General features: G+C 53.0%; 1 protein-coding gene across 3 annotated transcripts in view; it reads left to right on the top strand.

Moving 5' to 3' along the window:
• Positions 1-2,165: 2,165 nt before the first annotated feature.
• Positions 2,166-13,810, top strand: part of CACNB1 (calcium channel, voltage-dependent, beta 1 subunit) — an 18,834-nt gene continuing 7,189 nt past the window's right edge. Inside the window, exons 1-11 of one of the 3 annotated variants that reach the window (XM_006832543.1) lie at positions 2,166-2,458; positions 4,823-4,909; positions 7,786-7,905; positions 8,596-8,718; positions 9,436-9,572; positions 9,755-9,831; positions 11,292-11,311; positions 11,579-11,659; positions 12,063-12,121; positions 12,285-12,394; positions 12,560-12,711. In XM_006832543.1, the coding sequence (XP_006832606.1) occupies positions 2,375-2,458; positions 4,823-4,909; positions 7,786-7,905; positions 8,596-8,718; positions 9,436-9,572; positions 9,755-9,831; positions 11,292-11,311; positions 11,579-11,659; positions 12,063-12,121; positions 12,285-12,394; positions 12,560-12,711 (1,050 nt within the window). In that variant the 5' untranslated portion in view covers positions 2,166-2,374. Of the gene's footprint in view, positions 2,459-4,822; positions 4,910-7,785; positions 7,906-8,595; positions 8,719-9,435; positions 9,573-9,754; positions 9,832-10,240; positions 10,396-11,291; positions 11,312-11,578; positions 11,660-12,062; positions 12,122-12,284; positions 12,395-12,559; positions 12,712-13,810 lie in introns of all 3 variants that reach the window. The other 2 variants (XM_006832544.1, XM_006832542.1) reach the window with 2 other exon arrangements.

Genomic DNA, 13,810 nt, shown 5'->3' with positions numbered 1-13,810 from the left:
TATAGGGTCACTATGGGTCGGAACCGTCTCCGTCGGCACTTAACAACAACCCCACTTTGATTGGGATACTTTATCTCTTAGTGTCTGCTTCAACCTCTGTAAAATGGAACTAATCCTATTATTTTTGTTATCAAGTTATGAAGAACACAGGATTTAACCTTTGCATTTTACAAAGGCAGTCAGAAAGACAGCTTCATGGAAACACCGTGCCTTATACATAGTAGATACTCGAGCAATACTGTATTGGTAGAATGAATGCATGTGGAAAGTAAAAGGCAAAACAAAGCACAATTCAAGTGGACAGGCATCCGTGTTTCCTGGTGTGGTGTTGTGAGTTAATGTGTCAGACTGCAAAGCCATTTGAACTGCAAGGTCGGCGGTTCAAGCTCACCAGCTGCTCCTTGGAAACTATGCAGGATGGCTATAAGTCGCAATTGACTCGATGGCACTTAACAACAATGCAAAAATCAAAGAAACTAGATATGAATGCTGGCTCTAATTCCTTGCTTTCCTTCAGTTGATTATACCATCTCTAAACCTTCCTGAAAGGAGCTCTGGTAGCGTAGTGGGTACGAATCAGGCTGTGAACCTTAAGGTCAGCAGTTCAAAACTACCAGCTGTTTCGTGGGAGAAAAATGAGGCTTTTTCTGCTGTCTTAAAGATTTACAGCCTCGGAAACCCCCAGAACAGGGTCGCTCAACAGCACTTAACAACAAACCTTCCTGATTGCTGAAGGTCAAAGGGGGAAGAGAAACAATGTTTACTACCATTTATTTCTTCAGTACAATTAATAGCATCCTCCTTTTACACAACCCAGGTCTTTCAGACTACAAAACTCATGTCATGCCGGTCTCTCCTGTCAGAAGGGAGTAGACAGAACCTTGCCCTGGGTTGGAGCTGTGCACAAATAAGTAATGCTAAAGTGTGCGTTCTTGGATTTTTGATACATGTTGTTTCTTCATCCTCACTTCTAGCAAGGCTGACCACTGATTTTCAGTATTCCGTAAGGAGGAGAAGTTCGTTTATCCTACAAGCTCACCTCCAACAGAACACAAAGGGCTGGCTAGAGTCATTGGGACTGGGATTGTTTCTCATCTCTCAGCATGTGTGAAGCAGGAAAAGGATGGAGTAGGGAGGGTATGGGTCCTCTTGCACAGCACCTTACAGCATCTCTGAACCCTAGCAGTGCCTGATTTAATTCTCATCCTCCCAGTAACCCCAGGTGACAAAGGAACCACAGTACCAGCACACACACACACACACACACACACACACACACACACACACACCATTTTACAGGTGAGGAAACAAGTTCATATAGGTGTAGTAATTTGTCCTGAGACACACAGCAGTGAAAACAGATTGGCTCCAATGTCTCTTGCCAGAATTCCTCATTCTTCTTTGGTGAACCAGTCACGGTGGGCAAAGTGCAGGCCTTCAACATTTGTTCCCAAATAAAAGAAGGGGGAGCAATTTTATGTCAGAGGTCATGATACCACCAAGTTTCTTCTCTCTCAGCTTCACATTTCTTCCTCCACTTTTCTCTTCCAAGAAATGGACACCTCACTACCTCCTCTCCTGAATCTTTGGAAGGGCCTCGGGGATCCCAGCAACTGATTAGGGCAAAAAACATCTGGGTCCCTGGGGGATGCCTCTTGCTGCTGCCTCTATTGAGATCTCTCTTTGGCCACCTACTCCAGTCTTAGCACCCAGGAGGCAGCCCTAGAGGGAGAACCTATATGTGCGGTTCAAGTCTGCCTCAGTCCCAGGCTGGGGCGAAAGGAGTTAAAGCCAGGTCCCAGGATCACGGGGACCGGGAAGTTCCGGTGGCCCAAGCAGGAGAAGAATGGGGAGACCCACTGGAAAAGCGGTTGGGACCTGGGGTTGGGACGACGGTACCAGCTATGCCAATCCGAGCATTTTCCCCCATCAGCGCTTGGCATTTAGTGGTAACACCGTTCTCCCAACTCCCAAAGCGGTTTTCTTTTCTTCGGAGCGGGCGGCCCACCTCTCAAGCCAGTCCGAGGTCTGCTTTGAGCCCGGACCCGGGCCGGGAGGGGCGTGCCTGCCTCCTGCCGCCCTCCTATTGTCAGTGCGGAGCTAGTGGAGGGGCTGCGAGGGGCGGGGCCGGGGCGGGCGGGCGGAGGGAGGGGCGGGGGGAGATGCTGAGCCTTCAGGGGCGGAGGAGGCGGCGGCGGCTGAGGAGAGAGAGGGAGGAGGGAGCGAGGGAAGCTGGAAGGGGCTGGCGAAGGCCGGGTTGGGTAGCTGGACCCGGTGCTGGCTGCGCGGCGCTGCTCTCGGCTCCGACGGCCTCTCCAAGCGCAGAAGGCGCCCGGCTGAGTCGGGCCGGAAGCCGGAGGAGAGGCTCCTCTCCATGGTCCAGAAGACCAGCATGTCCCGGAGCCCTTACCCACCCTCCCAGGAAATCCCCATGGAGGTCTTCGATCCCAGTCCACAGGTGAGACGCGGTGGCCGGGCCCGAGAGGAGGGAAGACCACTCCCGTGGACCTCGATGCGGTCAGCTCGAGGGGCGCCTAGGAAGGAAGGGTTCTAAGCCCGACGCGGAAGGGAGAGGGGCGCCTGCGTGCCCCCTCAGCCTAGCGGGTTAATGATTGATGGGCAGTTGGCCCGGAGTTGAGCTGCGGTGCTGCGGAGCAGGGTGGGGGCGGTCGTATAGTCTGTCACCCTCATCTCCCCCGCATCAGGGTCTTTGCTGCTGGGTACCCGTTCCTTTGAGCTAAGAGTGGGGTTGTTGACTGGGGGATCTGGGCCTTCAGAAGGGGAGGCTGAGGGAGGTTGAAAAGCGAGCTCTGCCTAGAGAGGCGACGCCAAGCACGCTGGGGGGCGCTAGGCGGTGGTGGGTGGGGCGGGGGTGGAACTGGGAGATGGCTGAGGCCATACTCACAAGGCGGTGCCTGTAGAGCTTTGGAGCCTGTAGGGCTTCAGAGCCAAGGACACTGACCCTCTTGGGTGGGGGAAGGGGCCAGCCCCAAGCCAGGCTCCACTCCCAAACTCCTCTGGTCCCACCCCTAAGTTGGACCATTTTTTTTCCCCCTGACGCCCACAATGGCTTTCCAAAGTTTGGAAAGTTGGATGCATGCCAACTCACTATCCTGGAGAAGGGGTCACCTGGGGGAGGGGTCTGCCACCATACTCCCACACCTTTTCCAAGCCCTGGGTCATCCCCAGAACCTCAGAAAGGGACATTCTGGATGTGATGGGTGCCCATGTGGTGACCAGCAGGGCTTGGGTGGTCGTGCCTGGAGATTTCGCTGAGATCTAGTAATCTCCAATCCAGCAACATCCCAAGATAGGGCAGAGTTGGCCCTTCTCTTGCTGTGGCGGGCCTGGAACAACTGTAACCACCATGAAAATGTGTTGTGTAGGGGGTCAGGTCAGACCTAAAAATACCTCCCTCCTCCACCCAGGCCCCTTGGAACCCGGGAGGCAGCTGAATGGGCCTTGCTTTCAGCTGTCCTGTCTCTCTGGGTGCCACTCCCTTTGCCAGTTTGGGGTGGTGGTATTGTGAGAGTCTGGAGCTCACTGGGGGAATCCTCTTAGGTGTGTAGGAATCCTCAAACCTAGAGTTAGGGTCTATGTCATGAAAAAATGGCAAAACTGACCTCTGTCCCCAGGTGCCCTCCTCTTCCATCTGTCTCTCCTTCCTGTCCCCAGGCCCTAGGAGTTAGAACCCCTAGTCTGGTCTTGGTTCAGCTAGGTTCTTTGGCTAAAAAAAGCTCTAGACTGGAGGCCAGGAGAAGGGACTTGGAGGGAATGAACTCTCAACAAACCCATCCATTCTAGACTGGTCTGGCATCAAGGGTGTCTATGTGAATTGGGGAGAGGAGGGTAAACTAGAAGCCCCCTTTCCAGGAGGCTTAGAAATCCCCAAAGCCCTTTTGAATTTGTGGCTGCCTGAGGGATGTCAGGCATAGTGTCCATTCCCCTGAAGCCCAGTGCCCCGGTCAGTGTGACTGAGGCAGCTTGGCCTTGGGAGACTTGTGGGGCTAGACCTGTATTAGATTCTGCTTGGGGTGGGTCTGAGGGGCATTTTGATTGATGTTGCCTGGTGGAGACCATAGGGATAGTGGCAGCTGGGGTGGAGGGTGGAAGCTTGATCACTGACTCTTGTCCCCTTGGGGAGAGGTGTGGCTACTGTGATTGTGGGGATGGGGATTGTGAGAAAGTCCTGCTAGAACCCCATGAGGTTGGATGTTGACTCACTCTCCAAGTCTCCTCCCCCCGCTCCCCAAAAGCTTGCTTTGGGTCTCCTAGGGCTGAGAGCTGCCACTCCCCTCCCCACTCTGCGGAAAAATGAAGGGAAAGAGTTGGGCATAGAGATGAAGCCAAGCTGGGCCCTGCGTTGGCTATTTCTCCTCTGTGGGCACCACTAGCACACTCAACCCCTCTCTGGCTCCAGCTGAGACTGAGGGCACTTACCCTGACTTTCTCCGCCCCCACTCCTAGCACTGCAGGCGGTCTTTCCCTTCCCTAGGCCGCTGCAGCCTGCCCTGAATCCTAATTAGCTGTGCTGCCTAATGAGCCTACGGCTTCTCAGTACCTCCCCTTTCTTATCCTCATGACTTGCTTTGGGGGTTTCTGTGTGTGATACTCTAAACCTCTCTGGCACTGTGCCCTACCCCCAGGGGCTGTAGTCTGGGCCCTCTCTGAGAAAATGGGAGACCCTCCCTCCCTTTGGACTATACCACCTAAGGAAGAAGATGGGGGTGATAGGGTGCTGTTCAGATTATGGGCTTGGTGGACTAAGGGTTGAGAATGATTCTTCCTGATTCCACTTTTGCCCCTTCCCTTATTTCCATAGGGCAAATACAGCAAGAGGAAAGGACGCTTCAAAAGGTCGGATGGGAGTACATCCTCGGATACAACATCCAACAGCTTTGTCCGCCAGGTAAGGGGGGAGCTTGGGCTGAGAAGAGGGAATGGCTGGCTGGGGGAGACCAGCATTATTAGTGAGCTGGGTCTGAGGCTTTTTCAGGTGCCCTCCTCTATGTTGTTTGTTACCTGCCTGGAAACACCACTTCACCCTGACACCCCTTGACCTCTCTTGAATGTGCTGTCAGCTGCACCCACTCCTTCAGTCCCCGCCCCCGCCCTGCCCTTCCCCCAGCACCAGTCACCAGCCCCTGCTTACTGCCTGCCTGCGTCATCTCATTCAGGGACAGCCTGGCCTGCCTCCTTCTAGCTTGCTTCAGGCTGTCACCCACTCCCCCTGCCGGCTGTCTGCTTCCATGTCCTCCCCCAGAATCTGTGACAGGGTAGGGTAGAGGCAGGTCTTAAGAAATGAGGAGCTGGGGTACTTGGGTCCTTGGCACCCTAGTTAGGTATGGGTCAGGGAAATGCCCTTCTCACACCCAGATACAGTTGTTTAGTATGCACGGTGACAGTGGCAGGAGGGAGTTGGCTTCACAGAGGACTTTAGTTCAGAACTCCTGACTAAGAAGGGATAACTGAGGATAGTTTTCTAGTCTCTTCTGTTCTCAGCCAGGAAACTGCTACCCACATCGCTATTCTGTCAACCCCAGGCCAGCGGCTGTAAGAGAGACATGTGGTTGCTATGACTACTGAACATCTCAACGAAACTGGTACCTCAGAAAGGAGAGAAGGGCTTGGGATCCAACAAGGGAAAGGAATGAGTTGGAGAGAGAACGGGCAGGGTAAATGAGGGCTGAGGATAGCAGAGGAGAAGGAGCCCCTGGAGACCAGCTCCCGTCCCCCCACTGAGGGCCAGGAGAGAAGGGGTGGTGCCAGACAGACGCACCACAGATTGAGGTCCTTCTTTTCAATTCCTCTGTCTCTATGCTTGTCACATGTGAGCCCAGCCTGACTTGAGAGGGCCTTCCTCCCAGGATTTCCTGAATACACAAGCAGACCGGAAGTCCTCTCTTCAGTCTTTCCCGCCTTCCTCCTGTTGCAGGGCTAGGCCAGGACTAGGTAGAATGGTACTGTGCTTCATGCTGGTCCTCTTGGAAGATGAGCACCTTGGTTCCTTCTGGGTTTCTCAATCCTGGGAGTCAGATCTGTTGCCCGGCTTCAGTCTCCAATCCTTCCTTTTCTCAGATCCCCAGGTCTGACCCCCAATAGGTGGCAGCAAGTATTTGTTTGTGTGGTTTGTGTGTGTGTGTGTGTGGGGGTAGTACTTGCCACATCTCTGAGCTAAATATACTCTAGCAGTTTGCACATGTAGCAACTCTGCTTGTAACCTGAGTCCCCTGGGGGGACGGGCAGTTTGGGCCACCCCTTAGTCCAGCAGGCCAGGCACTGAGGGTGCTGGGATGGAGGCGCCCAGCCGGACCCTTGTGGTGGTGAGCTGGGGACAGAGGTAGAGGGTGGGAACAGCCCCTCAGGAAAGCTGAAGAGGGGGGCCTTCACCCTAGTCTCTCTCCTTGCCTTCTAAGCATTTCCCTGCCTCCCTGCTTTTCGGATGTGTCCTTGTGTGTGTGTGAGGGGAGGTGGGTGGTCAGTAAAGGCCTCTCTGCCTCTCAGTTGCTCTGTCTCTGGATCTGGAGTTCTGACTCCCTGGATTAGTTAGCTTTCACTCGCCTTCCTTAATGTCTTTTTTGCAGCCTCTATTAGTGAGTACTCCACTCTAGCTTTTCTCCCATTGAGTCTCCCATTTCTGCCAATTGTCTGGGCAGGAGAGGGGCAACTGCACTAGCTAATGCCCAGAGGCATCTGAGGGAAGGTGGGACTTTGTCTTCTGTTTTTCCTAGTTCCCCTCCATACCAAGCTAGTGGACATTCCTGGCCAAGAAACCTTTTTGCGCCCTCAGGAAAGGGCCCCCACCTCTTTGCAGTCTTGGTCTTCCTCACATTTCCTTCTACCGCTTGTCGCTGCCCCCACTCTTATCCACCAGACTCAGATCCTCATGGCTCAGCTCCTGCCCCCATATGTCTTACACCCATAGGGGCACAGACACCTAGGGCATCCCTCTGGTGTGTACCTTATGCATTCAGTCACATATATACAAATATTCCATAGAGCACACTCTCCTCAACACACTTGCAGTTGCACATCCAAGCATGTTGATTCACACTAGAGGTCTGTACAGGCTACAGGTGTCTTGCATCCCTACAACAGTTCCTTGGTCAGTGTGGTCAAAACCAGCTTCCTGGCACACCGAGACTTTTGAGCCTGCCTTTACCCTGGCACCTAGCAGTCTTGGGGAAAGGACTGCCCTATCTACTGCCCTTAACTCGTCTCTTCTGCCTGTACCACCCTGGGAATCTTGGGTTCTCTTCTGTATTTATGAGGCCCTGAGGGTTGGTGCACTAAATGGGATGGCCTGGTTCTGGCAATACCACTTAGGAGGAGCAGGAACGTAGGAGTCTGTTCCCAACAGTGCTGTAAGCTCAGCCCTAAACTGGTGGCTACAGTCCCATTGGGTTTCTGTTGAGGCTATTTAGCCAGTGCTGGGGTTAGGGGAGGCAAGAAGGAGCAAGGAGTGGAGACTCAGCCACTGGCACTCCTCCCCTCCACTGGGCCCCTATCATATTCCCACCCCTCCCTGGGCCCCAAGCAGCTGTCCCTAGACCTGCCTTAACCCCCTGCTTGCTGTTGTCACCCTTTCCAGGGCCACACCCCTCCCAAGGGCCTGCAGACCTCACCCTGCTGGACCCTTGGATCTAATACCACTTTCTTCTAGCCTTTGTGGCTACATGTTGGGCTGGCTGGGACTTGTAGCATCCACAGTGGGCGGCACCTTCACTCCTAATCCTGGAGCCGGGAAAGCAGCATTGGCTCTAAACAGGTCTTCTCTGTCTTCAGGGCTCAGCAGAGTCCTACACCAGCCGTCCATCAGACTCCGATGTATCACTCGAGGAGGACCGAGAAGCCTTAAGGAAGGAGGCCGAGCGCCAGGCGTTAGCACAGCTGGAAAAAGCCAAGGTGGGAAACAAAGGGAGAGGGGCTGCTCTGGCATTGTGCTTTTCATCCTCAGGCCTTAGAGGGAGCCCAGATAGACCCAGATCAAGACTTGGCCCAGCCACTTCCTACCTGTGTGCCCCTGGGCCTCAGTAGGCCTTTGCATCTTCTCCTGCCTCCTTAAACAGTGTAATAAACACCTAATACTATTTCCAGTACATAGTAGGTGTTTGACAAATGCTCATTGCCATTTCTTCATTTGACCCAGGAGTCAAACTTCCTGGGCTGGAATCCCAGCCCTTCCTCTTAGCTGTGTAATGTTAGGTAAGTTGGTTACCCTTTCTGAACCTCAGTTTCCTCACTCATCAAAATGAAGACGATGCTAATACTTCATGGAGTTTTTGTAACGACTAGATGAGGGCAAGCATGTAGAAGCTGTAACACAGTGCCTGGCACACTAAACGGGCGTTGCTGTTGTTCACATTCCTTCTGGGCCAATTCTTACCGTTCCTCCATGCCCCCCTGTGCCTCAAGACAGCTGAATTCTATTGTTTGCTTTCTTTTTATTGTGACATTTAACATACATGCAGAAAATGACACCAACCATTGTTGTGTACCTTTGAATGCCTGATTTACAAAGCAAACATCTGTATAATCACCACCCCAGTCAGGAAGTTGAACTCTCTGTCATCCTTCCCCACGCACCTCCTCTAGACCAAGCCGGTGGCATTTGCTGTGCGCACCAATGTCGGCTACAACCCGTCTCCAGGGGATGAGGTGCCTGTGCAGGGAATGGCCATCACCTTCGAGCCCAAGGACTTCTTGCACATCAAGGAGGTGGGGAGAGGACAGAAGTGTGGGAGCCGTGAGACAAGCAGCCAGAGTTGTGGTTGGAAGAAAAAAAAAAGGCTCTGAGCTATAGTTGGGCCGAACCTGCTGTGTGACCTTGGGCAAATCTCTCCACCTCTCTGAACTTCTAAATTCTCATTAGTAAAATAGGTAGTAATACCTAGGTCACAAAGAAGCCTTGGTGGCACTGTGGTTGGTGGTTTGAAACTACCAGCTGCTCTACAGGGGAAAGATGTGACCGTCTGGAATCTGTTTATGTATAGATGGCAGCCTGGAAACCCTGGGGAGGCAGTTCTACTCTGTTCCACAGAGTCTCTGTGAGTCAGAATTGACCCGAAGGCAATGGGTAAATGGGTGGGCCTCCGTCGCAAGGTTATTGGGAGGGTTTGTGACAGGCCTGCAATGGGAGTGACGTGTGCTGGGCACATGTAAGTGTCAGCATTTATGTCTTCAGGGTAATGCCTGCACATGGGGGTGAGAAGTGAGGAAGAAGGGCTTTCAGAACAGGGATGTGCTGGGGGAGGGCCAGTCCATAGCTAGAGAGGATGCTGGGGTCAAAACCTGGTGAGGAGGCTTCTCTGAGGATCTGATCCCCTGGGCAGGGTGGGTCAGTTTAGGAGAGGTTTCCTCTGGAGGGTGGTTGCATCATTGTACCTCTACTTCCCCTCCTGGTCTCCCTTACCTACTCACCATTGTGGTTTGCAGAAATATAACAATGACTGGTGGATTGGCCGCCTGGTGAAGGAGGGTTGTGAGGTTGGCTTCATCCCCAGTCCCGTCAAACTGGACAGTCTGCGCCTGCTGCAGGAGCAGAAGCTGCGTCAGAACCGCCTCAGCTCCAGGTGTCTGGCTGGGGGCGGGGCGCTCCCACTCCTACTCCCTAGGGTTGGCCCAGTGCCCTGGGGACCCAGAGTCCGCCTGTGGCATCACCAGAGGGATTGGAGGATCTCCAGGGTGGGTGGCCCAACTCCTCCCCACCCACACCCCAGTGCTCACAGCTACATTTACCTCTCTGCCCACACAGCAAATCAGGTGATAACTCCAGCTCCAGTCTGGGAGACGTGGTGACTGGTACCCGCCGTCCCACCCCTCCTGCCAGTGGTAAGAGCTACTAGCACCCCAGGAGACTGAGGGTGGGGGCTCCTGGGTGGATGGTCTCCCCACTGCCTGCCCCATCCTTTCCCTGTGATAGAGGGGACCTCAATCCTAAGTCCCCAAAGACATCCAGTAGTAGCCCCTACACAAAGGATAGGAAGCCCTACAAACTGGGTACATTAGCGCCCCCTCTCTTATGTCTCTCCTCCCCCATTTCTTTGGTAGCTCCATCTCTCTGCCTGACTCCCCACCCCCCATTCATTTCCCCCAGTCCTGTTCCATTCACTCTTCTTCTTTCTTTTTTCCCCATACCCATCCCTGCGTTTGTACTTGTGTCTCCACGTGTCCATCTCACTCCTCCTCCCCAACTTGCCTCCTCCTCCCCTCTCTCCTGATCTTTCTCCGGTTGGTCCAGGTAATGAAATGACAAACTTAGCATTTGAACTAGATCCCTCAGAGTTAGAGGATGAGCTGGCAGAGCTTGGTGAGCAGAGTGGCTCCGCCAAGACTAGTGTTAGCAGTGTCACCACCCCGCCACCCCATGGCAAACGCATCCCCTTCTTTAAGAAGGTAATTCCCATTGGGTTCTTGAAAGAGGGAGGGGGCCAGCACCCAGCTCTTTGGTGGAGGGAGGGAGGGGACTGAAATGGCTTCAGATCTGGTACCAGCCTGATTCTGTGGGGATGAGGGCTTTCTGCTGAGGAGAAGAGAAGGGCGGCAGGGCACAGAGACCTGGCCACATTCATCTCCATATATGGCCCCACCCTTGTCCCCAGGAAGAGATGGTTCTTGTGATCCCTTGCCCCCTGGGATAAGCTATGGGAGGCTTTCTAACACCTGTTCCTAGATCTACCTCCCATTCCCCCCCACCCCCCACTCTCCCTGGTTCTTCCTGGAGGGCTGCCCCACGCTGAGGGAGCAGGGTCTGGTGATAATGAAAGCTGACCTGCCCTCTTGCTGCCAATGGGGTATTCCAATGCTTGTCCCTACTCCTGGCCCATGTAAAGGGGAATGGTTATATCTTTGTTCTTTCTTGGACCCCAACAGGCTAGGGTGGGCACATGGGGGTCTACTAACTGCAGAGTAAGACAGTCAAGGGACCCCTTAAATGTAGGGCAGCTTGCCATGTGCTGAGGGAAGGAATTGGGCACCAAATTAGGGGTCAACTCCCTTCCAGCTCTTCTAAGACCCAGAAAAGGGGTGGGGCATGTCTAAATCTAACTAAGTCACTAGACTGAGGGTCAGTCCTGCTTCCAGCTCTGATCCAGGGTCATCTCTGGCTCCCCCCTTAATGGGGTCATGTCCCTCTTTCTGGCTCTGTCTGTCACTAACACGCATGCCCTGTTATCTCTCCTCGTCTGCCCGCTCTCCCTCTCTTGTCCTGGTGCCTTCCTTGCCCTCTGCCCCCGCCTGGGTCCCCTACCCTTCCCCTTCCCCTTTTCCCTCTTGGCAATCTCTGGACCCAGCCAAACAGAAGCAGAAGTCGGTGAGTATCACAGCTTTCTGTGTCCCTCCCCTTGCCCCCTGGGATAAGCTATGGGGGGGCCTTCTAACACCCATTCCTGGATCTGCCTCCCCTTCCTCCAACTCTTCCTGGTTTTTCCTGGCCATCCCTCACTACCCCCACCTCAACCCCCACATCTGGGATCTGGGACCAAGTGGGGAAAGGATGCATGGGGGTGCCTGGAGACTGGGGGAGAAAGGCTAATGCCATCTCCACTGTGGGGTTTCCCCTTCCTGCTTCCCCCCCCAGACAGAGCATGTGCCCCCCTATGACGTGGTGCCTTCCATGAGGCCCATCATCCTGGTGGGACCGTCGCTCAAGGGCTATGAGGTAGGAGCCCCTGGAGGGGAGTGGTCCCAGAGGGGCCCAGACCTCCAGAGAGACTCCATTGAGAGGTCTCCAGACCCCATAGAGGTCCCCGGAAAAGCCCAGGTCCCTAGGGTGTCCTCTCCAGAGACTATAGAAACCACCCAGAAGGACCCAAAGCCATAGGGAAAGCCACCTGGAGGGACCCAGTCCCCCAAAGAAACCCTTTATACCAGCCCAGGTTCTGAGATACCACTTACTTAGAAGGACCTTTGGTACCAGAGACCCCATTAGAGGCTCCTCAGACCCAAAGGGAACCCCAGGAACTTAGGAAGAAAATGGAATGTGAGGCTGTAACTACCAGCACCCCCTAACTGAATGTCTTTAAGTACCTGACTCCTCTCTCTCCCCCACACTCCAACCCCAGGTTACAGACATGATGCAAAAGGCTTTATTTGACTTCTTGAAGCATCGATTTGATGGCAGGTAAGACCCTCCATAGGAGCTGGCTTCCCTCTCCCACCATAGTTCTCTGCTGGGGGTGAGATGCAGGATGGCCTAATGATAATCCTGAGATTATTGCACTGAGGGATAAGGGCATCTCCACCCACCCTGACCCCTGGCTTCCTTCCCTTGACCTGTCGCCCAGAATCTCCATCACTCGTGTGACTGCAGACATTTCCCTGGCCAAGCGCTCAGTCCTCAACAATCCCAGCAAGCACATCATCATCGAGCGCTCTAACACCCGCTCCAGCCTGGGTGAGGAGGCCACCCCCTCATCCCCTCCACCCCCAGCCTTGGAGCCAGATGTGGGAGGGGTGGGAGATGGTAGGCGGAGCTTTCTCTAGAAGTGCTCTGTCTATCCACTGCTTCCTGGCAAGACCCCCTTACACTTCCCCCTCCCCATGACACTCTGCCCTCCAGCTGAGGTGCAGAGTGAGATTGAGCGAATCTTTGAGCTGGCCCGCACCCTTCAGTTAGTAGCTCTGGACGCCGACACCATCAACCACCCAGCCCAGCTCTCTAAGACTTCGCTGGCTCCCATCATTGTTTACATCAAGATCACCTCTCCCAAGGTGAGTGCTGGAGTTTGACCCTGCTGGGGACAGCATGGTTTCAAGGAAATGTTCTGGAGTTAGACTGCATGAGTTTAAAGCCCAGCTCCATTGTTTACTAATTGCATAACTTAGGCTCCCTCAGCCAAAATATCCTTCTTTGTAAAAGTCCCTCAGTGTGGACATTGTGAAGAGTCAACCTAATGTGGACAGACAGCACTTACTTAGCAAAGGGCCTAGTACAAAAAACTTTATCATGTACCAGCTCTTTTAGCTAGTGTGAATATTATTAGGATTGTGCAGGCCAGTTTCCCATCTCCACTTGGGCTGACCTCTGATTCTTGGTCCAGTAAACAGAGAATCCTGTGTCATTCAGCTACTTGGCAATTGGGAGGTCTTCTGATTTTAGCCCTTTTTGCTGCATTGTCCTCATTTGGACCTTGATGGAGAAGAAACCAGTAGAAAGGTTGCTAGAATTCTCTGTCATATTGCAGGTCCGTTAACTTTCTTTCCTAGAAGTTCATGGGGATTTGATAAAGATGGAAGGAAAATTTAGGTAAAGAATTTGAAGTCAGAAGACAGCAAAAAATCTTGGAGTTAAAATCTTAGCTCTATTGTTGTTTCAGTGAGCTAGGGATCTTAGGGGAATGATTTAGCTTTTCTGAGCCTTTTTCTTCACCTATAAAATGGGGATCATCAAACAAACTCAGAGGTCTCTTTCTAGCTTCAGGTTGTAAGGGATCAGGAATATACAGTAGATTTATAGCTAGCAAGAACTATGAGCATGTCAGTTGTCATTTGTAACAGCAAGATATTATTTGATTTCCTGTTTTCTATGGTTTTGTTATTGTTAAGTGCTGTTGAGTTGGTTCCAACTCATAGCAACCCTGTATAGGGTTTCCAAGGAGTGGTTGGTGAGTTTGGACCATTGACCTTGTGGTTCAAACTGACCTTATGGTCAAGTGCTTATCCTACAGTGCCACACTAGGACTCCAATATCCAATGGAAGACTAAAATGGACTACGTTGACATATTGTTGTTGTTGTTGTCAGGTGCCATCGAGTCGGAACCGACTCATAGCGACCCCATGCACAGCAGAATGAAACAATGTCCGATCCTG

This window comes from Chrysochloris asiatica, unplaced genomic scaffold (assembly GCF_000296735.1).
Source record: "Chrysochloris asiatica unplaced genomic scaffold, ChrAsi1.0 scaffold00007, whole genome shotgun sequence".
NCBI lineage: Eukaryota > Metazoa > Chordata > Mammalia > Afrosoricida > Chrysochloridae > Chrysochloris > Chrysochloris asiatica.
Note: the sequence above shows the minus strand (reverse complement) of the source record. Positions and strands in the feature narration are given on the sequence as shown.